The sequence below is a fragment of the Trifolium pratense genome, linkage group LG7 (assembly GCF_020283565.1).
Source record: "Trifolium pratense cultivar HEN17-A07 linkage group LG7, ARS_RC_1.1, whole genome shotgun sequence".
NCBI classification, from domain to species: domain Eukaryota; kingdom Viridiplantae; phylum Streptophyta; class Magnoliopsida; order Fabales; family Fabaceae; genus Trifolium; species Trifolium pratense.
The window spans coordinates 54,335,728-54,361,443 of record NC_060065.1 but is presented as its reverse complement, the minus strand read 5'-3'; the positions used below and the strand labels follow the sequence as shown (position 1 = coordinate 54,361,443).

At 31.7% G+C, this 25,716-nt stretch overlaps 2 protein-coding genes and 1 pseudogene across 2 annotated transcripts; all 3 read left to right on the top strand.

Moving 5' to 3' along the window:
* Positions 1–4,086: 4,086 nt before the first annotated feature.
* On the top strand, positions 4,087–5,836 carry LOC123898034 (protein SHORT-ROOT-like). Its single transcript, XM_045948880.1, has one exon. It carries the CDS (start codon positions 4,177–4,179, stop codon positions 5,536–5,538), a length of 1,362 nt encoding a protein of 453 aa, XP_045804836.1. The 5' UTR covers positions 4,087–4,176; the 3' UTR covers positions 5,539–5,836.
* A 9,110-nt stretch (positions 5,837–14,946) lies between these two features.
* LOC123898481 lies at positions 14,947–21,000 on the top strand. Its single transcript, XM_045949449.1, has 4 exons — positions 14,947–16,387; positions 17,116–17,415; positions 18,256–18,347; positions 19,797–21,000. Exons 1-4 carry the CDS (start codon positions 15,395–15,397, stop codon positions 20,674–20,676), a joined length of 2,265 nt encoding a protein of 754 aa, XP_045805405.1. The 5' UTR covers positions 14,947–15,394; the 3' UTR covers positions 20,677–21,000.
* On the top strand, positions 20,824–25,495 carry LOC123896649 (annotated as a pseudogene).
* Positions 25,496–25,716: the final 221 nt, after the last annotated feature.

Genomic DNA, 25,716 nt, shown 5'->3' with positions numbered 1-25,716 from the left:
ACCATAACAAACATCTTAATCAAAGGAATCAAAGTCCATGTCTCCTGTTTTAAATTTTGTATAGTTTTCTTGTTTTTTTTATAGAGACAAATATCAATTGTCAGTACATTATATTACACACCATATTGTGAAGTTTCATACAAAAAAAAAAGGGTAAAATAATTTTTTTTGGCTAAATTGTACTTTTGGCACTCTAACTTTCACAAACTTGTGATTTTGACCCCTTAACTTTCAAAATACCACTTTTGCTCCTCTAACGTTCACAAACTTATGATTTTAACCCCCTAACTTTAACCCTTTTGCAAAAGGATGGCCCCCCACTGAATTTGACCAAGTCAAAGCACATGCCACGTCAACATGTCTTGCCATGTGGATAATGACTCACAGGCCATGTTAGCATGGCTTGCTATGTATGCTGACGTGACATGTGAGTCATTGTCTACGTGGCAAGACACGCTGATGTGGCATGTGACTTACTTGTCACGTGTGTGTTGACTTGGTCAGGGGACCAAAATCACAAGTTTGTAAAAGTTAAGGGGCTAAAAATGTAATGTAGTCAATAAACTATCTGCCTCAGTACTGTCTTGCCTTATGGTGTGTAATTTCAATTTCAGTTAGAATTATACTAGTATCTTGAATGTATAGGTAATAATTATCATAAAGGAAATAAGCATCCATAGGAAAATTGAGGGATGTATAAAAAATCTTTGAGGGAAGTTAGTGGAGGAATGTAATGTCAGCATCTTTCAACCATCTTTGTAACAAAGTCAAGTTGCTCTTATTAATTTTCCTTTTCATTCACATATGTAATTATTGCATGCATCTGAAGCTTGCAGATTTTGATAAGACTACATAATCCCTTTATTATGTGGCCAAATTTCAATGGATCTACAGTTTGTTATGATCAATTGGTAGTAGCTGATATGTACTATATCTAGTTCCACAATTGGTTAGAAACTTTTAAAAAGCTAGACAAGATATCTTTACCAGAGATAATGAAATCAGAATCTCCCACTAAATTGTGTTCATGTATTAGTTACACGTTTTTCTCACTTGTATACTTAAAATGTTAAAAAAGAAAATTCATGTAACAATGATTATTGATTAGTAATTGCTGAATACCAAGATTAACTGATTTTCTTTATTGTATTGTTGAGTGAGAAAAACATTACGTGACCCTCCTTGAATCAGCTAATCATTTTGTTTGCATTAAGGTTATTTGAACAATTACAATTTGACAACTTCTGATTTATCAATTAAACATCTATTTGAAATCCATTAACCACTTATTGTTGCGAAAGTTGTCTAAAATTAATTCTCCAAAATTTATTTTTGTTGATAGTGATGGAATTTTATCATGAAAGTTAGTGACGGAGTTCTATCATCAACATTACGTGTATGCTATCATTTTCTCTCTTGTAACAAAAAAAAAAGTGTATACTATCATGAAAATTTGTGGGAAAATCGTATAAAAAAAGTACATAATCCTTTTAAATATTTCATGGCACAATATTTTTTCTTCAATAATCTAATAGTTAGATTCAAACATTTTAAATATGAAGAAATATAAAATCTTATATTCAAAATCTGTAACTACATATCAGTATCTCAGTAACTATCAACTGAATTGTATTTACGGGACATTTCCGGACATAACTTTATATCTTATAGAATTGAATGAATGATCGACACATGTGGACAAAGAAAGTTGCAAAAACAATCATGGACAACCATCAATAGGATCGCCCATAAACCTTTTTTCTAACAAAGTAAAATAATTAAGAAAAATGATGAAACTGTGCATAGACACTTCTCCAATGATTAGATAGTGTGTTGGTAACATGAGCTTTACCCATCTTGTCTTCTTGTCTAATCATTAGCTGGGAATAATTGTTACATTTGATACTATAAAATTTTGAGCTATTACATTGTTAAACTCATATTCATTTAAATATGGATGAATGCCTCCAACATTAATTTGAGTTCTTTTTTATGATTGGAGAAATTAGTTAGTTAGTTATGTTATGTGGCATACGGGTTTGAGCTTGGGCCAATAATTTAATATAGTGTTTTCTCTTCTCATCCCCGCATTTTTCAAAACTCTTTTAATTTATTCGTATTTTAATATTCGAATATGAAAAAAAAAAGTTTTTTACATGTCCATAATTTAAAATTCGAACAAATTAAAGGGTTGAACTTCAAGGGGTTGAAAGAGGAATTGCTATTTACTATTGAACATATATTTTGAAAATCTCTTATTACATATTGTGTAGATTAGGCAGTGGTAACTTATTTGATGTTTTAGGTCATCAAAATTAATGGGATCAAAAGGATGGCATCATAACTGAATTGAAAAGCATTTTCTAGACTAATTTTGGATGCATGCAATTGCAATCAATATTTTTTTTAGACATCTTCTGAAATTTACAAGGTGGTGAGTGGTGACATATACCCTCAAGATGCCAATCCAAAAGCTGGAGGGAAGTCATCGTCAGGCATATATCATCTCTGTCATTATAATCTTATAGCATCATCATCATAATAATTAATTAGTAAACAAGCAACTAACATGTCTATTTTTGTACTTCCATATTATAGATGTCAAATAATCATAGTCATTTATCTAATGTAAGCAAAAAAAAATAAAAATAATCATACAGATGTAACAACGATTAATTTATCAAATAAAAAAAATCTTCATCGACAAATTTATTAAATACGAGAGGTTCTTGGGAAATATTTTGCACACAGTTACTGTGTTAACGCAACAACCGATGCCGATCAATCGATCAAAAAAGAAGGGTTGCGATTCAAATTTTTTTTACGCAAGGTTGAGATTGAAACTGTATGAAATTGATCAAATTGTACTATATAAATCAGAGCCGTTATATATATATCACTTTTCTAAAAGCCAAGATCGCCTACTACATGAAACTTCGTAAAGCAGTTACAACAGGCAACTCCAATTCAGATTCTTCCTTCTTATTCAATTTTTTTTCATATACAAGAGTCAAACATTTAGCTAGCTAGTGATTAAAAAGGTTAGGAATCGTTAAAACGAATCGTTATTGGACTCAAATGGTTATTGAGTTATCCTTAAAACGAATCGTTTAAAAAAATTCAAATTTGATTTCTGATGAAAAACAATTCTTGACTAGGGTTAATAAAAAAAAAGGTTAAATTAATTAGCAATAAGCATGTCAACAAGGTATTAATAATCCGACAACATCAAATCTGGTTACAATATTATGTAGCTATAGAATTTATCTATATCTCTTTGTTTGCATTCCTTAAAGAAATATTTTGTTTGTTATTTTTCTCTTAGAATGATCTGTTTGCCATCCAGTGACGGAGGATTCCTCACCCACATATTTTATTTGTGAGAATTTATGTTATATTCTTTCCTATGGGACTTGTTTGATTAAACAAAACACTACTATGACAAGGAATTGGTGGGTTCCTTTCGCCTCCATAGGGACTTACTTGTTTATTGTGCTGGTATTGTTAATTAATTTAAAATTGACTTTACTAACTATACTAATAATAATAAGTTTTACAAAAATGTGCAATCATATATATCACAATCTATACAAAGTTAGCGGAGGCAAAAATGTGAATCTTCTCTTTTACCTTTGACTTGATCATGCGGTAAGAGAAGTTGCAAAGGTTAAAATAAGCGTTTGATTTATTTTTTAGCTTATGCAAAACAATTTATACAAAATAAATAAGTTTTTATGTATTATTTATAAATTTGTTAAGGTATTTTATGAAATAATAGCTTATGAAGATACAATTTTTACTAGCGAGAACTTATTAATTAACCTAAAAGCTTATTTATTTACATAAGCTATTTTTCATAAGTTCAAAAATAAGCTAATTCAAGCAGACCCTAATAAAATTCAATTTTTTAAAAAAAAATAATAAAAAATAACCACATTAATTAAATTTATGTACGTCAACATACTAATCTAATAATACTATATTAATATACAATAATACACAATCAATTATTAAAATATTATCTACATGACAAGTTTTGAAAATGACCTTGTATATAATTTCCAAAAATAAAATAAAATTAAAGACCATGGCTTTTAAGCACAAAAGAGATTGAAATTTCTTCCTTCACAACACATATGTGTTCCATATTAATTCTCCATAACCCTCCATATTATTATGTATCATAAAGAGAATCAAAACATGGAGATAAGTCCTTACAATACTTCAAAGAAAAAAACACACATGAAGAAGTTGAACCATCAAAACAATAATTTTATTGTTCAAGAAGCTTCAACAATAGACATGATGCATACATCATCAAGCAATAATCATCAAACATCTTCAGATTCAAGTGAGACATGTCATCATGATCAAGATGGTAAATGGTCTTCTAAACTTCTCAAAGAGTGTGCAATAGCAATATCTAATAGAGATTCATCCAAAATTCATCATCTTCTTTGGATGTTAAATGAGTTATCTTCACCTTATGGAGATATTGATCAAAAACTAGCTTCATATTTTCTACAAGCTCTTTTTTCTAAGGCAACACAATCTGGTCAAAAGTGTTACAAAACTCTTTCATCAATTGCTCACAAGAACCATTCTTTTGATTCATCAAGAAAATTAATACTCAAGTTTCAAGAGGTAAGTCCTTGGACAACTTTTGGACATGTAGCATCAAATGGTGCTATTTTAGAAGCTTTAGAAGGAGAGAAAAAACTTCACATAATTGATATTAGTAACACACTTTGTACTCAATGGCCTACTCTTCTAGAAGCTTTAGCTACAAGAAATGATGAAACACCTCACCTTAAACTCACAATTGTTGTCACAAATAATATTTCTAGTGTTATTGTCATGAAAGAAGTTGGTCAAAGAATGGAGAAATTTGCTAGGTTAATGGGAGTACCTTTTGAATTAAATGTTATTAGTGGTTTGAAACATTTAAGGGAGTTAACAAAAGAAAGATTAGGAGTTCAAGAAGATGAAGCAATAGCTTTGAATTGTGTTGGAGCATTAAGAAGAGTTGAAGTTGAAGAAAGAGAAAATTTGATTCAATTTTTCAAATCTCTTAATCCTAGAGTTGTTACATTTGTTGAGGAAGAAGGTGATTTTATTAGTAATGATTTTGTTAAATGTTTTGAAGAGTGTCTTAAATTTTACACAATTTATTTTGATATGTTGGAAGAGAGTTTTGCACCAACAAGTAATGAGAAATTGATGTTAGAAAGAGAGTGTTCAAGAAGCATAGTTAGGGTTTTGGCTTGTGATCACGAATTCGACGATAACGATGATGATGAAGATGGTGGTGATGATTGTGAGAAAAGAGAAAAAGGAACACAATGGTTTGAAAGGCTTAAGAATGAATTTTCACCTAGTGGGTTTAGTGATGATGTTGTGGATGATGTCAAAGCTTTGCTAAAAAGATATCAAAGTGGTTGGTCACTTATTGTGCCTCAAGGAGATGATAATCAAAAAGGAATTTATCTAAAATGGAAGGAGGAAGTAGTTGTTTGGGCATCAACATGGAAACCCTAGATGGCTTAGTTAGCTATATAGCTTTCTTTCTTTGTGAATTGAATTAATATTTATGTAATATTATCATATTTTGTGGTAGCTATATATCAATCTATATGGCTAATAATTATGTTATATATACACAAATAAATTAAGGATGATGATTTGGCCTGCTTTTGTGTGGATATATAGCAAAACATATATATCTGGATTTTTTCTTTTAACTTTCTTTCTTGATTTGTATACTTTGTAATCTTTCTTCTGTCCAAACTTCTTTAATGAAAGACTATGGGAGTTTGTGTTGATACAAGGCTCTTTACTTACATGCACTTCTTATTTTAATTTTGTAATAATATAAAGTTCAATATTTTGAAGGTGTGTTTGCACAGCACATGTGCTCTTTAATTTTATGAATTTCTTCATGGCTAGCTAGCTTCACTTTTTTGAACAAGGATTATATATATATATTTCCTTATAATTAAATTCATTTTCTTTCATTTCATTGGTACCTTTGTCAAATTTCATGCATGGATGATGATATAGTGGAGTACAGTACATGTTTTTGAGGCGACTTTGTACCAAATAATCGAATGATTATGTGCACTTGACATCATCATATCACTATCATCGCATAGTACGTACATTAGCTTAAATTTTCCAAAAAGAACAAAACAGGAAGATAAACTAAAATCTCAATTAAGATGTGAATTGTTCCAAGTCATTAATTTGGTTGGTAAAATATAGTACTCTCTCCGTCCCAAAACTTTAGTCATTTTGGAGTTTTGCACGGAGATTAAGAAATGATAAAAAATGATAAGTAAAGTCATTTTTACCTTTACTTTATTAAGAAAGAGAAAATATATTTAATTAATGTTTTAACTTTAGTAAGGATACAAATGGTAAAATATCATTAAATGTGTATTGATTTCTTAAAAAGACTAAAATTTTGGGACAAAATTAAAAAGATAAAAAAACTGCAGATTTGGAACGAGGGAGTATTGAAAATGTAAAAAATTGAAAATTGTGGGTTCAAAAATTTGCGTCTTATTTTAGCATATTCTATCTAAAATAGTAAGAGTTTTAGTAAAACAAAAAAATAAAAATAAAAAAATGATTAGAGTTTAAATTTAAAAACTCTAACCACAAAAAAAAAATAACATGACCATTTTTCTAGAAAAGTCAAAATAATTTATTAACAATCATGATCCATCAAGATCTGCCTTGAAAAAAAATACTTGTAACCTGCACAAATGTACACTTCTAAGTTTTATTTATTTTTATATACTTCTAAGTTCTAACTACCACCACTAATAAATAATAATACTAATTAATAGAGAAATGAATTTGAACAACTATTTTGTGACAACTTTTAGACAATTTTTTTTTCTATACTCACATGATGTATTTATATATCCTTATTCTCTCTTGTTTTTGACCAATAAAAGTGAAAGAAAAAAAAAACAATTATCACAAAGTTGTCAGTTCAAATATTATTACTCTCTAATAGATAGATGCAAATTGTTGCCATATATGAGTGGTACACATGCAATATGAAAATTTAGCACACGATCGAATTTTTTTTTTAATAGAGTTGAGAATCGAAACTAGAATTTCTAGCATATTACTCAAACTCTTCACCATTAGACCAAACCTAGTGACTTAACACACGATTGATTTTGAAAGAAAAGGGATAAGACACAAAAAGACAGATAGCATAAACGTAAAATATACATGTGTTTGTAATTGCATGTGAATATTTCCGAGAAAGAAGCTCTAAGAATTGCAAATGTACGTATAGTGACTCTTTTTCTTCACTATAAAGCCAACTTTGTGGAAATGTGGGAGAATTAATAGACCTTAGTGGGAAACATGGAAAACGTACATGATGTGCCATATATATAATTTTCAAAAAGTTATATTCTCCATATATATAGAACTAGAATATTTTCTATATATGGGCCATGACTTGGTTTTTCATATCGATCCCTTTTAATTTCCCTTTATTTGCTTTTATAGATGCAATTATATGAGCTAGCTAGTGTGATCAATATTGTACACTAATTTTAAGTGATCAATGATCATCAACTAATTAAAGTTTTAATTTATATTTCAAAGACATTACTTTTAATGTTTGAAGTTTTGAACCCTTTATATAAAAAAGAAAATATAAAGGGTACGTTTTTACCCATTTTCCAAATTGCAGCCGCCACCAAGCATGACCCTTCCAACGAGCATCATCTTCCTTATTCGTTCGATGCACACTGATTTGTTGTGGTTGTGCAATACTTTGTCGGTGTTCCTCCGGTATCCTTCTTCAATTCTTTCATCCCCAATTTTTTATCGGCATGCTGTATTGGTATTAGATTTGGGTGCTATGACTCTATCATATATAGGTGATCTGGCGGTGGCGGTGGTGGTGGTAGAAGGAGAAGAGAATGTGATGATGTTAGGGTTTGATATCTTTTGAGATTTTTGTTTTTTTTATTATTTTCGGAAATCAAAATCAAAATCAAAATCAGCAAAAAATTAAGGAGGGCAATAACCCCGCGTGTTCAATTTTTTGCTAGACCTATACCCACGGATAAGAGACACCTACACCTACGGTTAGAACTACTGTGACTAAAAGTGTCTGTTGGTATATGGAATATTTCTTGTAGTGAACAATAACTAAAATGAATATAAACCCTACCTGCCAGTAAAATAAAACTAGAATATGATATCATAACTCTCTTAAAATTTGGATTTGATTAACACAATCTTAAAAAGTCAACTTGCAAAATAATAACTGCTATTACTTGTAAACATATATTTATGATTTATCTCATAAAATGAAAAACTCTTAACACACATTTTCACGCCCTTTTATGCTTGTGAACATATATGGGCGGTCACATGATAGCAAGTGGTAAAATAGATCTTGAGTAGACTCGTCATTTTAAAATTTAAATTGGGCATAACTTAAATCTACAAGATCGGCTTGTAAAATACGAATTATTCTCACTTATAATCGTAAAACATTTGTTCTGGTTTTATTTTATCTAATGTGAAAATATTAACAATAATCTAAATGGCATTTCTGTTTTAAAATATGATAATGATGTAAGAGAAAACAAAAACTAGACAATAAAAGAAAAGCATTGTTCATTTTCATGAAGAATACAATCTAATAGAAAAATAAATTAAAATTAACATGTGGTATAAGATGAATCCTAAGTTAAAATTAGGTCAATAAAGAGACCAATCAGTCCACAGATCCTAACTCAAATGATAAAAATGTCGAAATTGTTAGTGTCGGATGAGTTTTCAATAGTTTTATTATCATTTCGTCTATCATAAAAATAAAAATAAAAATTACCCTAGCTAGTTAATTAATGGAATATATGTTTACAATTGGGAGCTACAATTGAAAAAAAAAGAAGGGGGCCAATGGCCCATGAATATGATAGACCCTCCCTTGTGGCAAGCAGCATGGTAGCCAACTGAACGTTGTGTGCGGCTTTTGGTTGGATGTTTTCTCTTTCCACCTCCCATGAATCTTTTATACCCCCCAATATTCCAATTTTGCCCTTACAGAAAAATTCGGTTCGCAGAAACCGAATTTTTTGTAGTGCAAATTCAGAGTAAATTTCGGTTTTTAGAAACCGAAATTTATTTTCAAGGCAAAAAAAAACTTCGGTTTCTACGAACCGAAGTTTTTTCAAGGGCAAAATTGGAAACTCAGGGGGGATAAAAGATTCACGGGGCTGGGGAGAGAAAACATCTTTTGGTTGAGTGATTTGATTAGCATATTTTCCCTTTATAACTCTTCCAACTTCTTTAGCTTTTAGAGGCCAACATTATTTAGTGGCAAGCAACTTTTTGGTTTTAGATTGGACTTATGTTGGCATATTAATTAGTACTTTTTTATGAGTTACTTGCTTATCACATACCTTAGTATAACTTATTCTCTTGGTTTCTCTCTTTTGGTTCATATAGATATAGATATCAACATGCATAACAAACAATGTAAACATGTATATGTTGCATACATAACGACGAATATATATTAACATATGCTTCCCGATTACAAGCTACTAATTAACTTTGTTTATAGGCATAATTGATTTAAATGCTTCAAAAGAAAGAACTTTAGGAAATTGGAAGGGGAGCATATATATTTCCATGTGAGTTTAGTGAAAATCTTAATGTTATGTTTGGGAGGAAGATTTTGGAGGTATAGGAGGAGCTTATTTTTCTTTTTAAAATTAAACAAGCTATATAATATTTCTAAAAATGAAAATGAAGTTAATTGAATTGAATTGTTATATATATATATAGACCTAACTCTCCAAAACGCACTCGTTTTCCAAAATCTCCCTCTTCCAAAAAGATCCTACAGACATTGAATTTATAGGTTTTTTTTTTTGGATTGATGCATGAAGATTGATGAAAAAGATAAATAACTCTATAATTTTTTATTTGTGAGTTTTTTATTTTTAATAAAAATTAATTAAAACAATAGTATAATTTTTTGATTTAGCCTTGTCACCTCAACTTCATAACAGCAAATCAACGGTGCAAACATTGTATGACATAAATAACCAATTTGTTACACTTGAGTCTTGAAGTGATCGAGTGGTAAGAGTTTAGCTTCTTAAACACAAGGCACAAAGTTGTAGAAATGACATGAAAATCCAAACTCGATAGATTTACTCAAAGTCAAATTCAAGTCAACAGACGAAATTCGAGTTGACTGAGTTTGAGTTTGGGTTCGGATGGCACCCAGGGACGAACTTGGGCAGGGGCAAGCAGGGGCTTGGACCCCTCCCACCCCTCTTATTCATTGTCTTACAATACTAATAATATATGTGTAGTCATATTGAATAAATAGTGTTTAAGATCATGCTAAATAGTGATTTTAGGGCAATGATTAAGGAAATAAAAATGTAATACACTACTTTTAAAATTATACTATCAATTTTTTGAAGGAAATTTTTTTTGTCAGACTTCACTTAATCATCTTTCTACTGAATTCAGACTTTACTTATTTAACATTTAATATTACTTTTTTCGGCCCCCTGTCTCATCAATTTCTGGATCCGTCCCTGGTGGCACCCGAATATATAACCCACACCCGAAACTCATTCACCCACTCGTTTATATATTAAATTACCTATTTACCCTTATGTATTTTGCTCCCTTTTAAGCTTTTGAATGTTGTACTGGTGCATGTTATAGTGATGATAACACTTGATGAATTATTTAGTAAAAAAAGAAAAAACTATTTCGAAATTTACAAACTATATTACCAAATTATGCTACATTTCGGGTCGGGTTTGATCGAATAATCAATTATGCGTGTCTTGTTACAGGCTTCGGGTTTGGGTGAAAAAATCCGAACCAGCGGGTGCGGGTGTGGGTTTCATTTTCCCACCCGAACAATATTTGGGTTTGGATGGCACCCGAATATATGGGTGTGAGTTTGGATAGTATCAAATCCGCACTCATGGACACTCATTGTCATCCCTACTGAGCTGTTCAAATTTCTAGAGACAGTTGTAAAATGATCATGGTGCCACTTTAATATATAATCAATAAAAAATTCCCAAACAATTTCTTTTTAAAAATAAACCAATTTATCAAAAATAAAACTTTAAAGATTAGCTTATGTGAAACTCCGATACTCTAAAAATGGCGAAGTATCGTGTCCGATACGTACTCGATACCGATACTCGTCCGATACTCCGATACATGTATCGGAGAAGTATCGGCATTTAACATTATTTTTTTAAAAAAAATATAACCGATACGTGTTGGATACTTCTCCGATACACGTATAGGAAAAGTATCGGGTAATTAATGCTCTTTGATGATGGAAACATAGGAAAGAAGACTGATACAATTCGCGTTTCCTCTTAAGTATTGAATATTAGAGTATGATATTACCAACTATGTCTTTTTTGGGTATGTTAGTTTTTCTCTTTGTTAGGACTTGAACCCTGGATCTCCAACTTCTTAACACTTAGCTCAACTAGCTTAACCAGTTGAGCTAGCCTTCCTGTCCCTTTTTGGGTAGTACTTAACTTAAGATATGTAACTGTCACTTGTTTGCTCAATTTGAGTAATTTGAATGTTAATTTTTTTTATCATTATCGATTTTAGTTATGTTTATATATTGTGTATTTATATATATTTAATTTTAAATTTAATTTTTAAATAACGTATCCCGACCGTATCGTATCGGGAATTTTGAAAAATTTTCTGTATCGACGTATCGGTATCGTATCACGTATCAAGGCTTCATAGATTAGCTTTTTCCAAACTCGTAACTTAAAAGGACTCCAAGTAAAAACACAATGGAAGTCATGAAAATATAGTTCAACAAACAAACAAAAAAGTCTTGAAAATATGAGTCCTATATCGGATAATATAAAGACAAACTAATTCTGTAGTGAAATTATCAACAAAAAAAAAAAGTAGTGTGAAAAATAATATACGGTGACAAAATTATATAAGGAAAGGGAGGGTGGTGTATTTAGTAAAATTTCCAAAAATAGCTCCGACACGGATCACTGAGTAAAGAACCGTCTCTTTTGAGATTGGTCCAAATAAATTAAGCCCAAGTTGTAAACATAAATGGGCTGTTTCAGTTGTTGATCCAAAATGAGGGTTAATGAAGGAGTTTTTATCGCCCCACTCCCCTCTCGCGCCCCCTGATTTTTCATAAATATTCCCCTCGAGTTTCTAGAACTCGGAGTATATTTTTGATTGCTCGAGTTCTATAATTTGAATTGAGGAAATGGTTGGCGGTCATGGTGTACTTTGATTGATGCCTTTTCTAATAGTTGGCGGTCATATTGTACATTGATTGATGCCTTTTCTATTTGGTCCTTGCAGAAGCAAATCTCAGTTGTCTTGCACTCGTTTTTATAAATATCGTCATTTATTCTTTGCATCATTTATACTCCTCCACTCTTCTCTTAAATATCTTGTTGTCAAGCTTTTTAAAATTTTGTGGGTAAATGGATGCAAAGGTTGTCGTTAATCAATCATAATATTCTCATTGTTGTCCTTTGATGAAGAGGTATGAGAATGTTATGATTGGTCAAACGAAAATAAAAAATACCTAACAACCCCAAACAATTTTGAGACGAGTGTTCGACTTAAATCTTGACTCACTAATTGTGGAAATAGGAAACTAAACTCCCTAACAAAACAATAGTGGAGTAATTCATTTAATCCATTTTATACAAATAGCAAATATTAAACTCCCACTTCATACATTGGATTATGACAACTAAAAAAGAAAATAGAAAATTGGTATCTCCAAATGATTATACATATAACAAATTGAAATAATTTCCCACTAGAAAATTGGTACTACCAACAACCAAACCACCAATGACCAAATCTGAGATATCAAGAGACATCACACAAACTTTTCACTATAATTTAACGATGATTCATTTCCTTTTAAGAAATATGTTAGACACATAAAATAATATTTCTAAGAAAATTATTACAAAAATTTCAAAATAATTGAATTATAATGAATTTAATTTTTTTGTCAAGTAGCCTAGTGGCTAGACTCTCACACATTTAAATGTAGAGAAATGTGAAATTCGAATTCGAATCTCGACCACTATAATAATATTCCCGGTGGCTATCATTTAAGCTACATTTATGGGACTAATTAATTTAATTCTTTAACAAGTGTCAAAGATATTTAGCATTTTCTTTTTTTTATTAGCACATAGAATAAAGATGCATTTCTTTCTTCCACACGTAACAATATATGGATATGTGAACGTGACTAGCTTTTCCTAGGTAACCGACACACCATTACCTTGATCTTAACACCAACGTTACAACGCACATGCACTTTGCATAAAAATTTCAACAATAATAACCTATAATTCTATTTACACAATAGTACTAATTAATAAATAAAAATGAATTTTTGTATTATATTATAATAAAAACATAATAAAAATAAAACCATATACTGCATGTAATGTACCTCATCTAGAATAATGCTACGGTGGATCACATTCACAGGTGGTTTACCGTAGATAAGGGATCTACCGAATATGAATTTTACGAAATTTACTGTTGGATTGAAAGTTTATATCGTATAAATCATCTATAAATTTTTTAAAATTTTTTTGAATATCATTTGATATGTTATTGAGACCCATCAAGATTTACGTTATTTAATAAACCGTTAATCTTGTTGTGTCTCAATAACATATCAAATGATTTTCAATTTTTCTAAATGTTTCTATGGATGATCTATATGATATAAACTTTCAATCCAACGGTAAATTTTGTAAAATTCATATTTATTATAATGTTATTCATGACCGGTCCACCATGAATCACTTGAAATTATTCATATTAGAATTTACCCCATCTAATAGGAGTAGAATTGAATTTGTCACACATTACTTTGGATGGATTCATTCAATTGAATGGATCTTCTCTTATAAGCCTCCATTGAATTCATCATAGCCCCACAATTATCTCTTTGGTGTGAATCAAACCAAAGCAATAGAGAGAGAGTGGGTCAGGTAAGTTTCATGATGATATTGAATATTGAATGTGTTTATGTACATTTTTTTGTGAGACAATGACAGCTCTTTGCGTATTCATCATGCAAAGAAGGAAGGAAGGACCAATTATAGCCTTTACCCAATTTTTGTGAACTTTTCTAACACCATTCCAAGTCCACGCACAAAAGTAGCACCAATTAAATACTCACTCATTTTTTATTCCTCCTATTCTACAAATTAATAAATTCACTCTTAATTCTTATCCTTCTAATTTACCAGTGGTACTAGTATTTATTTTTCTTAATTCTCAATCAATTGGTCTGAATTAAATTTTTATTTTATTTTATTAAAAGATGTAATTATTAGTAGTTAAAAAAATTGGTCTTCAATTTAAATTATGCATGGAATATACACTTTTTAATTTACTAAAAAGGTAATTATGTGATTCTAGGTTAACTCAAAAAACTCTAATAGTATATGCTATAAAAAAAACTCTAATAATAATTTAGAGTTCGATTATAGTTGACTAAAGTCTAAATAATAGTTATTTCGGTTAGAATTAAAATTCAAATTTTTTCTATATATACCAAAAAAAGAAAAATTCAAAATTTTTAAATTTATTCATCTTCAACTCTAGCACTCTTTGTTTTTAATACTTAAAGTTTGATAAAAATAATTAGAAATCATTAGTACAAAATTACAAATTAGATTAATTTATTTATTTATGTATGTATTTTCTATATAAAAAAATAATTTCTATTATTTTTTATTTAGTTCAAATTATTTTATTGATGTAAAGTACTACAAACCAATACCAATTAATCTTCAAGGGGCTTATTGATCACCCTTTGTTTTTATTCTTAAATATGCATAAAAAATGACATTTGTCTAAAGTTCTATGATTGATTTGTTCATTTTATCTTACATTTTGAGGTTGTTGGTTTTCTCCTTTCCTTCTCAATATGCCCTTAGCTGTGTCACTATCACCCACAGAAAAAAACCATAAAATAAAAAAAAGGAAAATAATGCTATGATTAGAAAATTCATTTTTTAATTTTTAATACTAATTATTTATTATTATATGCTACCTTATTAAGATTAATGTCTTATTTGTTGTTTTTTTCTTCTCTATTTTTAAAAAAATTACATTAAAATTGCTACCTAAGCATTAGAATCCCCTTCTAAAAACCTGAAATTTCTCAAACGGAAAAAAAAAATTAAAAATTTGTCCTTTTTAGCTAACCAATGATTTAGCCCTCATTCAATTCAAGAAAATCCATCTGGGCCATTGAAAAATTGAATTTTTTGAAGAGTTATGTGCAAATTGAAAACTTTGAGAAGAAAAAATGGCGAATCTTGTTCCTGGGGTGCTTTTGAAGCTATTACAACATATGAACACAGATGTTAAGGTTGGTGGTGAACACAGATCATCACTGTTACAAGTTGTAAGCATTGTTCCAGCTCTTGCAGGTGGTGAACTTTTCCCAAATCAAGGTTTTTATCTTAAAGTTTCAGATTCATCTCATGCTACTTATGTTTCTTTACCTGATGAACATGATGATTTGATTTTAAGTGATAAAATTCAATTGGGTCAATTTGTTTTTGTTGATCGGTTTGAAGCTTCTTCACCTGTTCCTTTAATTCGTGGTGTTAAGATTGTTCCTGGTAGACATCCTTGTGTTGGTACACCTGAAGATATTGTTGCTACACATTCACTTTCATTTCTTGAGAATAATAATAATAATGATGATGTTAATAAGAACAACAAAAGTAGAGACAGGAATAATGTTGTTTGTTCTGAGAATCCTAGGAATGTGTTTGGTGTGAGTACTGTGAAGGATAAGGAGAAAAAGGAGAGAATGAGGTTAAGTTTAGGTGGTGGTAGTTGTAAGGAGGAATCATCAGAGAAGAAAAATGGGATTTTTGGAAGAGTTGGTGGTAGTAAAAATGAGTCTCAGAGAACAAAACCTGTGTTGAAGATTGATGTGAAGAAGGAATCGTTGTTACCTCAATCATTTACAAGATTGAGGTCGACGAATTCAAAGTCGATTCCTTCTTCGCCTAGTAGTGTTTATTCATTGCCTAATTCTTTTGAGAAATTTGCTAATGGTGTTAAGCAGCAGAGGGCAAAGGTTAGCGGTAAGGGAGTAGAGAAGGTTGATGTGGGAAAGGCTGGGAAAAAAATTGTTATGGGAAGTCCTATTAGAAATTTGGTGCAAGGGTTTGATTTCGGGGCTAAGGCTCTAAGAAAGAGTTGGGAAGGGAGTATGGAGGTTAAGACTACTAAAGAGTCTTCCAAAATCAAGGGTGCTGCTTCCAAGCCGGAAATTCATAGCTCAGTAAGTTTGATTCGCCATTTATGCTTTTTAGCAGCTATTGATGTCAATTGTTTGGTTTAATTGCATCTTCCTCTGGTTGGTTTTTTATAATCTTTTTCGGTTTCAAATTATATATGTTATGCTTATACTGTGCTATTAGTTTGAGAAATGATATTTTGACACAAATTTGACGATAATTTAGATTGTATTGCAGTTTAAATATGCGATTAATTACGTTTAGTGGATGAATAAAGAGTATAGCAAGGTGTTGCAATTCATTAACCGTCAACTGAATACAATTAACAATGATTTTGAACGTCAATAACATGATTTTCAACTGTATATTTGAACACAGATTGAGGTTAATAATGAATATCATATTTATTTGAAATTTTGAATAGTTAAAAATCTTGTATATTTGAACACAGTTTGGATGGTTAATGAGTATATGTATACTTGAATACCTGAAAGTCGTGGCTTATGAAGTTCAAAATTTTAGTTTATTATGTTTGGTAGATGGTTAATAATATTAACACCTTGTTATATTCATCGACTGTCCACTTTACATAAACTAACCATATATTTAAACTGTGTACCATCGAATTTGTTGTCGAAACTTGATGTCAAATTTGTGTGTTGAAACAACATAACTCATAAGTTTAGAACATCCGTTGGTGTAGGTTTGAATTACCCGATTTCATTCCTTTCTCAAACAATTACCTTCTTATTTTCATTTTATGATCTGCTAGACTCCTAGGAGAAGCAGCATTTCAAACGAAAAGTTGCTGTCTAGAGAGGTTAAAGCACCAATAAAGCCCTCTAAGGAAGAACATAAGGCTCAAGTGTCTATAAAGAAAGTTACTGCTAATGGAACTACAGAGGAACAAGAGAAGTCAAATAGAAGGGCTTCCATTGGAAAGAAATCGGCAGAAGTTTTTAACAACGGGCTACCTGGAAACATGGTCAAAGTTTCTCTAAGTAGTAGAAAAGTGACCGATGCAAGTGTTCAATGGGCTTCACTCCCATCATCTATTTCAAAGCTTGGAAAGGTAATTTTGATTCGAAAATCCTTGGCTTTTACATTTAAGTTATTTGATTCTTGGCAGCAAAATATATATTGCTATTTTCTTGTGAGTTTTTGAAAAAGTGTCATATTTGTTTTATTAAAATCAAGGTTTTAAATATTCACATTTAAGTTATTTGTTTTATTAAAATCAAGGATTTTGCGATTTCAGCCGTTACGGCTGCTGCGTTACGGATGACGGTCGTCTCGGTGTGAAATATTCACAATATCGCACAAATCTTATTCAAATTATTTGTACTATCATATTTGTATAACAACTTAAATTAGAGATAAATGTAAAATTTTGAACTAGGAAAGAGTTAAAAGGAGATAACACTTCATAATTTATGTTCATCTTTGTACTAAAAATGTGATTTTTATTCGTGATTTTTATTGAAACAAATGTAAGTCTCTATCTATTAGCATTTTGTCGCGGCCGTATCGGCGTTTCGGCGTGATTTTTTTCACCCTATGAAAACAACTGTAGCTACCTATACCGTTTTGTCGCGGCCGTTTTCGCGGTAACGGACCGTTTTTTAAAACCTTGATTAAAATAACTCTAACAAGAATAATGTAATATGTAGTATGCTGCATGTATAATGAAGTTGGTTTCATACGATTGGATTGCGCTTGTGCCGGTAGATATTTTGTATCTGTTCTCCACACATTAGCTTCGCTGGAAGTCACCGAATGGATGCGTTATTCAGATAGATTATGTTTTTTTTTGAAGAAGCTCAGATAGATTATGTTATGGCTTGGTGAATTGAGATGATAAATTCTACAGCTGTTTCATTTCATTCTTATTTTGTGTTTATATTTGTGACAGGAAGTAATGAAGCACAGAGATTCTGCACAACTAGCTGCAATTGAGGCTATGCAAGAAGCCGCTGCAGCTGAGAGTTTGTTACAATGTCTGAGGTATGAATGATATATTCAAGATACCCTTAGGAAATTAAGTACGAATTATTCTTCTGGACTGCAGAAATGTTTGGATCAGGTCTTAATTTTTAGTGTTGCATGATCAAGATTGTCCACGTTGCATATATGATTTGAAACCTAGATATGTTGCTGATTTGGTTATCCTAAGTAAATTCTTCGTTGAAATAAAGCACCTCTAAATACTATGGAAAATACCATTTTTTACTCGGTTCACATAAGATGCAAATCTCTATCATGCCAAAAACTTATTCTTGATACTTTACTATCTATTATGTTTTCTATCACTTCTGTGATATTCTATCTAATCATCAAATGATACAGACAAGAATTTTGAAACTGAAGCATCTGGATTGGTGGCATAAATCCTAAACTTTATTGTTAGCGATGTTATGTACAGATTTTCTTCATCATTTTGTCCTATTTTGACTTGCATTTTCATTAATCTACTACTAGTCACGTATCAATTTTAATAGTTATATTTTGTTTTATCATTCCTTATGTACCTCTTAACATGCTCATGTAATTTAATCCATGGTATGACCCTGAGTATAAATAAAAATTTCAGGTTTAACTATAAACACTGTTAACCTATTTGCAGGGCCGTGGATTATGCAAGGCCGTTAAGACCACCGCTTTAGGCCTCCGAAAAAATAAAATTTTTAGTACACATATATTAGCATATAGTATAGAAAAATTAAAAGTTAACTAATTAGTAATTAATTGGTGCACAATCTACATAGTAATTAGGAAGGATTTGGCAAATATAAAAAGTGATATCATGTGTGTTTAACAATTTATTAGCTTGAAAATTTTGAATTTTTATTAGGAATGAATATTTGGTATGATGTTTTTTTGCTGTCAATTTCCTGTTAGTAAGATTCTACAGTCAAAATATATGGATATAGATATTGGCATATTGCTATAAATCATTCAAGAGACCTTATCACTTATTTAATAAAATTATAGGAAAAATGGGTTTGCATTAGCTTTAGTCCACCAAAAAAATGGCCTTTAAAATAGCCATAGAGGAAAATTTTGTGAAAATCCTAAAAAATTAATATAAAAAATTAGTTATTTATATAATATCTAATTTATTTAAAATTTCCGCCTTAGGCCTCAAAATTTCTATACACGGCCCTGCCTATTTGAATAGATTATGTGTGTTTGGTTGCGTGTTTGTCAAACATAATTTTAGGATGAACTAGAATTGAGTTGGTTAAAATGGTATTTGGATGTTTGACTCTGATAGTATGTTTAATATAAAGCTTTGTGTAAAGTTTTCAACCTAATACAGAAGTTACTTTTCTTGTTTCACATTCAATTTTGACATTATGACCGAACATAAAACATGCAATATCATGTTGGAATATGCAATTCAATGCTACATGCTAAGTTGTTGCTGACACTTTTTTGCAATGTTTATGACAGTATGTATTCGGAGCTGACTAATTCTGCGAAGGAACATAACCCACAGCCAGCAGTAGAGCAGTTTTTAACTCTTCATGCTAGTCTGAATAGTACCCGAACAATTGCCGAATCCTTATTTAAACCCATTTCAGATGTTTCGTCTCCGGATCATGAAAAGAGCAAAGTGGAAGAAGCACTAAAACTAAAATCAGATAGACAAAAACATGCGGCTTCTTGGGTCCATGCAGCCCTAGCCACCAACCTGTCATCTTTCGCTGTTTTTACAAAAGAATCTCAACCATCTAAGCTTCCAGCTTCAAGTAATAATTCTCAAAATCAGAAGACTGCCATTGGAAATCAACCAGCGTTAGTCCTACACAATTCAAGCGAAGATTCATCGTCAAAAGCTCGTGCAAAACCTCGTCCCATAGTTAATTCCAAGCTTGTCTCTCAAGGCATCATTCCTCGCAAATCGACTGACGGTTCATCAAATGTGCAAAAGCAACCGGTCCAACCACCCCCAGAATGGATCAAAGGAAATGGTCTTGACGAGGTGGTTGATTTGGCTGAAATGTTGCAATTACAGTCCCGAGACTGGTTTTTGGGATTTGTTGAAAGATTCTTGGACAATGATGGTGACACTACCTTGTCAGATAACGGCCAAATAGCAGGTATGCTCACTCAGCTAAAGAGCGTAAACGATTGGTTAGATGAGATAGGGTTGACCAAGGACGAGGAAGAATCGTTCCAGATATCGGCAGAGACAATTGACCGGTTAAGGAAGAAGATATATGAATATCTTCTTACACATGTTGAATCTGCTGCTGCTGCACTTAGCGGCGGATCACAATCACAAGCATTGCCTCAGATCCAAACAACACAGATTAAAGCCAAAAGGTGAATGAGTGAGTACATAACTTAGCTTAACAATGCATAATTGTAGGGATGAGTGGGATTAACATTAACCTTGGTCAGTAAAAGTTGTCCAAGAAGATAAATTCATTTTTCTTCTTTCTGTCTCTATCTTCTGTTTGTACATAAATCCTACATGGGGTTTGAGGTATAGATAGATGGAGTGCTAATTATTTGTTAGGGGAGATAACAAATATGATCTGTGAGGACATTGTTATTTCTTTCATTTTTCTAGATATTTTTCAGATGAAACTATACAAATTGAAACGGGGAAAGATATCAGCACTAGACATGATCTTTTCTACTTCTTGAATGTTGTTGTTTTTGTATAATTGTGTTGTTTGTGCAGTGTGTTCTGTGAGTGTTGTTGTTGTAAACTCCGAAGTTTTATTGTACTTCCAATTTACCATGCATGATTTCTGAAGCCTGAACTTCACGTGAGCTATTATGTTCGGACAAAATTTAGCCCATAATAACTGACTTGCGAACAAAGTTAAGGATCTTCAATGTGAGACTGAGATGCTCACCGGCCAGTGGCTACACGTTGACAAGACATCAAAGACGATTCTTTGAAAGAAATAGTGGAAAAAAATTGTATAAAATATATTAAAATAAAATAAAAACTAAATTGATATTTCACAAATTTGGGAAATTAATTGTGTATTGTTTTTTTAATTTTTTTGTCAAGTAGCATAATGGCTAGAAATTCTACTTTTAAAGGTGAATAAGTGAGATGTACGAAGTTCGAATCTCGGTCATTGCATATATAATGTGATGTTTCTGCTAACTGAGCTAAGGTCACAAATAAGCAAGTCATCTGTCCCAAAAAGTGTCATTGACAATGTTAAATCCACCCACTAAAACAAAATTGGCCTGAAACTTTTTTGGGACAGCTGACTTGCTTATTTGTGGGACAAATGGATTAATGTTCTGCCCAGGAACTAAAATGATATTTGTGCTTTTAAATTCCTAAATTTCAAATCTGTTTTCTCTATTGTTCTTAATCTTCTTCTCTGATTCCATCACATAATACTCAAATAAATACCATGCCTAGAATCACCATAATCACTTTCACTTGCGGTTTCGGCATCTTCATCACAAACATCTTTTCTTTTGCTAGATGAGACATAAACAACACCAACATACACCACCAGATACATCAAACAAAAACCAATTGCCACGTCTAAGAAGAATTTTAGATTTAGGGATTTAAAAGCACAATTGTCATTTTAGTCCCTCACCAGATCATCAATTCATTTGTTCCACAAATATACCAAATCAGCGAGTTAGTTATTCCAAAAAAGTGTCACGTCAACTTTTTGAAAAGTTAACGCCAGTTTTTAACATCAGGGACTAAAGTGATTTACGGATTGCAGTGTAATGAGTTATTTTGTATTTTTGTTTGAGTTAGGGATCAATTTGACAGCAAGTTACAGATTCAGATACCAAAATGATTGTTTCCCTAAAATTGTATCGTACTTCCATTCCACCCTACCCATAATTTATGAGGCCTGAACTGCACGTCAAGCTATTATGTTCGGACATAATCTGGAATGGGAGTATAAATTAAGTCGCAAATGACTTTTAGGTGTTAATAATTTTGATGAAATTATATTAAGCTTAATTCATTATATTATTATCGTGTCATTGTTTTCCCGTGAAGTGTTTTCCAGACGATGATGAGGATGTCAACTTTATAATCAACATCATTGCCTCTTATGAGATGTACGACACGACTTCTGTGCAAGAAAAGAAGAAAAGCACTTTTGGGGAAAATCTGTCTGATAGAGAGTAAATAGAAAAAGGAGAATATTTTGAAGAAATTCATGTCAATTATAATAGAGGATTTCAACAAAAACACTACTATGGAATGCCACATTGAAAGCATTATTTCATATTGGCTCGTTTGTTCGATCAAAACATCAGCGAGTCTGAGAAAGCTATGAGCTACAGGAGTTTTGTTGTAGACAAAACTATGGAACTGCTGTCTCTCCATGATATTGCTCTGCCATTTTCACTCAAAGTAGAAGCATTATCTGATATAGGCATGAAAAATATGCTAACCATTCTTCAAGGGCTGGAAGGAACTATATTTGCCAATCTCTCCGAGGTCTATGTATGCATATATTTAATAATTTCATTACCCTATCTGTCGTGTTCAAGGCATCATGGAATATGTTATCTCACTTTTAGAAAGTTCTTTAACTTATTTTGTTGCTACCTTCTTTTTATCTTTATTATAGTAGGGTTTTTACTTATTTGAATATTATTTTAACTTTCTGGTATATGTTCATCTAGGTCCGTAGAAATTTGATGTCTTCTGAAATTGCTGTTCAGCTTTTGGAGTGCTATTCTTGGAAGCTAACTTCCATAGTATTCTGATCTTCAAGGCTTATATATTATTTTCACTTTGTTATTCAAAATAATGGATATACTTAAGCTAACTTCCATGATATGATAAGCTTGATATTTTGTATTCAAAATAATGGATACACTTATGGTGCTTTCTGTTTATCAACTGTTCACAATAAAATGCTGTTCACACCTGACAATTTTTTATGTATCTTATATTTTGAATTGAATCTGGGCAGGATCAGGATCCATGAAAATGGAGCTGCAGAAGAGTTTGTGGATCAAGTAATGGAAATGAAATGGTTCTTACTGATTTATGCCTCAGCATCACAAATGATAGATTGCTTCAAACCAATGCCATTTGTGGACTCACATGGATTGGAAAAGGTTTGCTGATGCACGGTCATGAAAAGATTAAAGACATCACTATGTTATTTACTGAGTGCTTAATAATCAGACAGAAAGAGGTCCTTGCCTTTGATTGAAGGTTCACATGAAAATAATGAAGAGCAGAAATGGGATCCTTTGTCAAGGAAATGTGCTGCGGAAGCTTTTCATGTTCTTATGAGTGATGCTGAAGTTTGTTTGAACAAAACATTTCATGCCACAATACGGCCTCTATATAAGCAGAGGTTTTTCTCTTCCATGATGCCCATCTTTCAGCAGTTGATCTCAAGATCTGATTCATCATTGTCCAGGTAGATATACTGTGCTTTCTCAAACTGTTGATAGTGAAGAATTGAAGGATTAGGACAGTTGCTTGTGCAACACGCCAACTGTCAAATTGTGTTAGTTAGTTAGTTTCTCAAGTTGTTAGAGGTAGTTACAAGTTGTTAGAGTTGGTTAGTAGCTTAATAGACTTGTATATAAACATATCCATAGCCATTGTAACATATGAGTTGAGCAATAAATTTTTTTCTCTTTACATTGAGCTCCGCGCACACCTATTGCTTCTCTGCACAGTTAGGCTCACATTGCGCCTAACTCTGCTTCATCTTCTTCCTGTGTTGCATAGCTTGTGCACTCCAATGGCAGAATACACTACTCTTTACACAAACAAAAACTAATTTCCCTCCCAGTGGCTTTTTCTATATATATAACTTTGATCGATACATTTTTTTACTGTAACTAGTCTGTTTTCATTGTTCAGTGTCTTCTTAAGTCCCTGTATACAAAAACAACGCAGTATTACTAAATTGCCAACGAATAACAAATATTTTGACTTGGAGTTGTGCTATATATTTGTCTCCCTTTGCCTCACAAATATCTAAATTGCCATTTCTACGTACAATTTCAGATCGTTACTGTTACGAGCTTTTGGACATGTCATGTCTGACACTCCACTGATTGTTTTACTGAATGAAGCTAAAAAGGTTAGTTTGAGAAATTTTAAACTATCAGCAATTACTTATATTACATTTGTTGGACTATTAGTTTTTTTGTTCCCTTGTAAATTTTGCAGCTCATACCAATTCTTCTGGATTGCTTGTCTATGTTGACAGAAGATATCCAAGATAAAGATATCTTGTATGGTCTGTTGCTAGTTTTAACAATCACTTTCCATTGCATCTGCTGCTAGATTCTGGTGCAATTTTTATTATTTGCAAATACTAGTGTGTTCCTTGCTGATACACTTGATACTTTATGCAGCTTCTACTCATGTTTCCACAAAGTATTAGCATGCTAAAACATGCCATACTAATCATGTGATCTTTGACAAGAAGACAGAATGACCTGTAAATGCTGTCTTACATAAACTATGTTCATGCATGCAGGACAAGAAGCTGTCCTTGAGAATGCACATATTATTATCAATTGTCTAATTAAGCTCGTGGACTACCCTCATAAGACGGTATCATCATAATTTCTTTGTATGATTTATTTACTGCTAAAACATGCTGACTTTAGTTGTTTTATATAGGAACTTCATTGCCTCTCAAACATTTTGCCAGTTTGAATAATCTAGACATATTTGCACTTTTGAGCTACATTAGGGCCTGTGATGTGAGATATGTCTGAACTCCTGATTATTTTTGGCTGTAACTTAAATAGTACAAAAACTTGTCTCTCAAGTCTCAATGTCTTGTGCAGCTTGTTCGGGAGACGGCTATTCAATGTCTTGTTGCATTGTCTGTGCTTCCCCATGCGCGTATATACCCATTGAGAACACATGTTTGTCAAGCTTTTAGTTGCACTCTTTCTCATACTTGATTCACTTTTCAATATGTGCTAATTGCTCAATGCTGTGAATCAACTTTTCATATTATTAACCTTTTTTTGTATTGTCATTTCTGGAAATATCCGAGTGCCTATTTGTTATGCTTCATACTACTACTTTGATTATATTAGGTTCAACGAGCACTACCAAAGTGTCTTGATGATACAAAGAGAGCTGTTCGCTCGCCATGAAGCTGTCCAATGTCGGGGCAAGCATGGTTCGTACTTTAGTATTTTCAGGAACCTTTATGATTCTATCGGTTGAAGTTAACTGTTATGCATGCTTCTTTTACTCATATTTGCACGACAATGTGACAGGGCATCAATTGCATCATCCAGGAGTCTTCATTTCTGAAGTTTAAGATCAGCTTCCTGATTCCAAGCTACTGGAAATGCTTTTGAGCATTCTTTTATTAGAGATTCTTTCACCCAGAGAAAATTATTGATAATATTACTTGTA

What these genes read in the sequence shown, in the direction of transcription:
- LOC123898481 (XM_045949449.1), top strand. Translation starts at nt 15,395, where the DNA reads ATGGCGAATCTTGTTCCTGGGGTGCTTTTGAAGCTATTACAACATATG. An exon ending in AGCCGGAAATTCATAGCTCA is followed by an intron (nt 16,388 to 17,115) that starts GTAAGTTTGATT and finishes ATGATCTGCTAG; the next exon opens with ACTCCTAGGAGAAGCAGCAT. An exon ending in CTATTTCAAAGCTTGGAAAG is followed by an intron (nt 17,416 to 18,255) that starts GTAATTTTGATT and finishes TATTTGTGACAG; the next exon opens with GAAGTAATGAAGCACAGAGA.
- LOC123898034 (XM_045948880.1), top strand. Translation starts at nt 4,177, where the DNA reads ATGTATCATAAAGAGAATCAAAACATGGAGATAAGTCCTTACAATACT.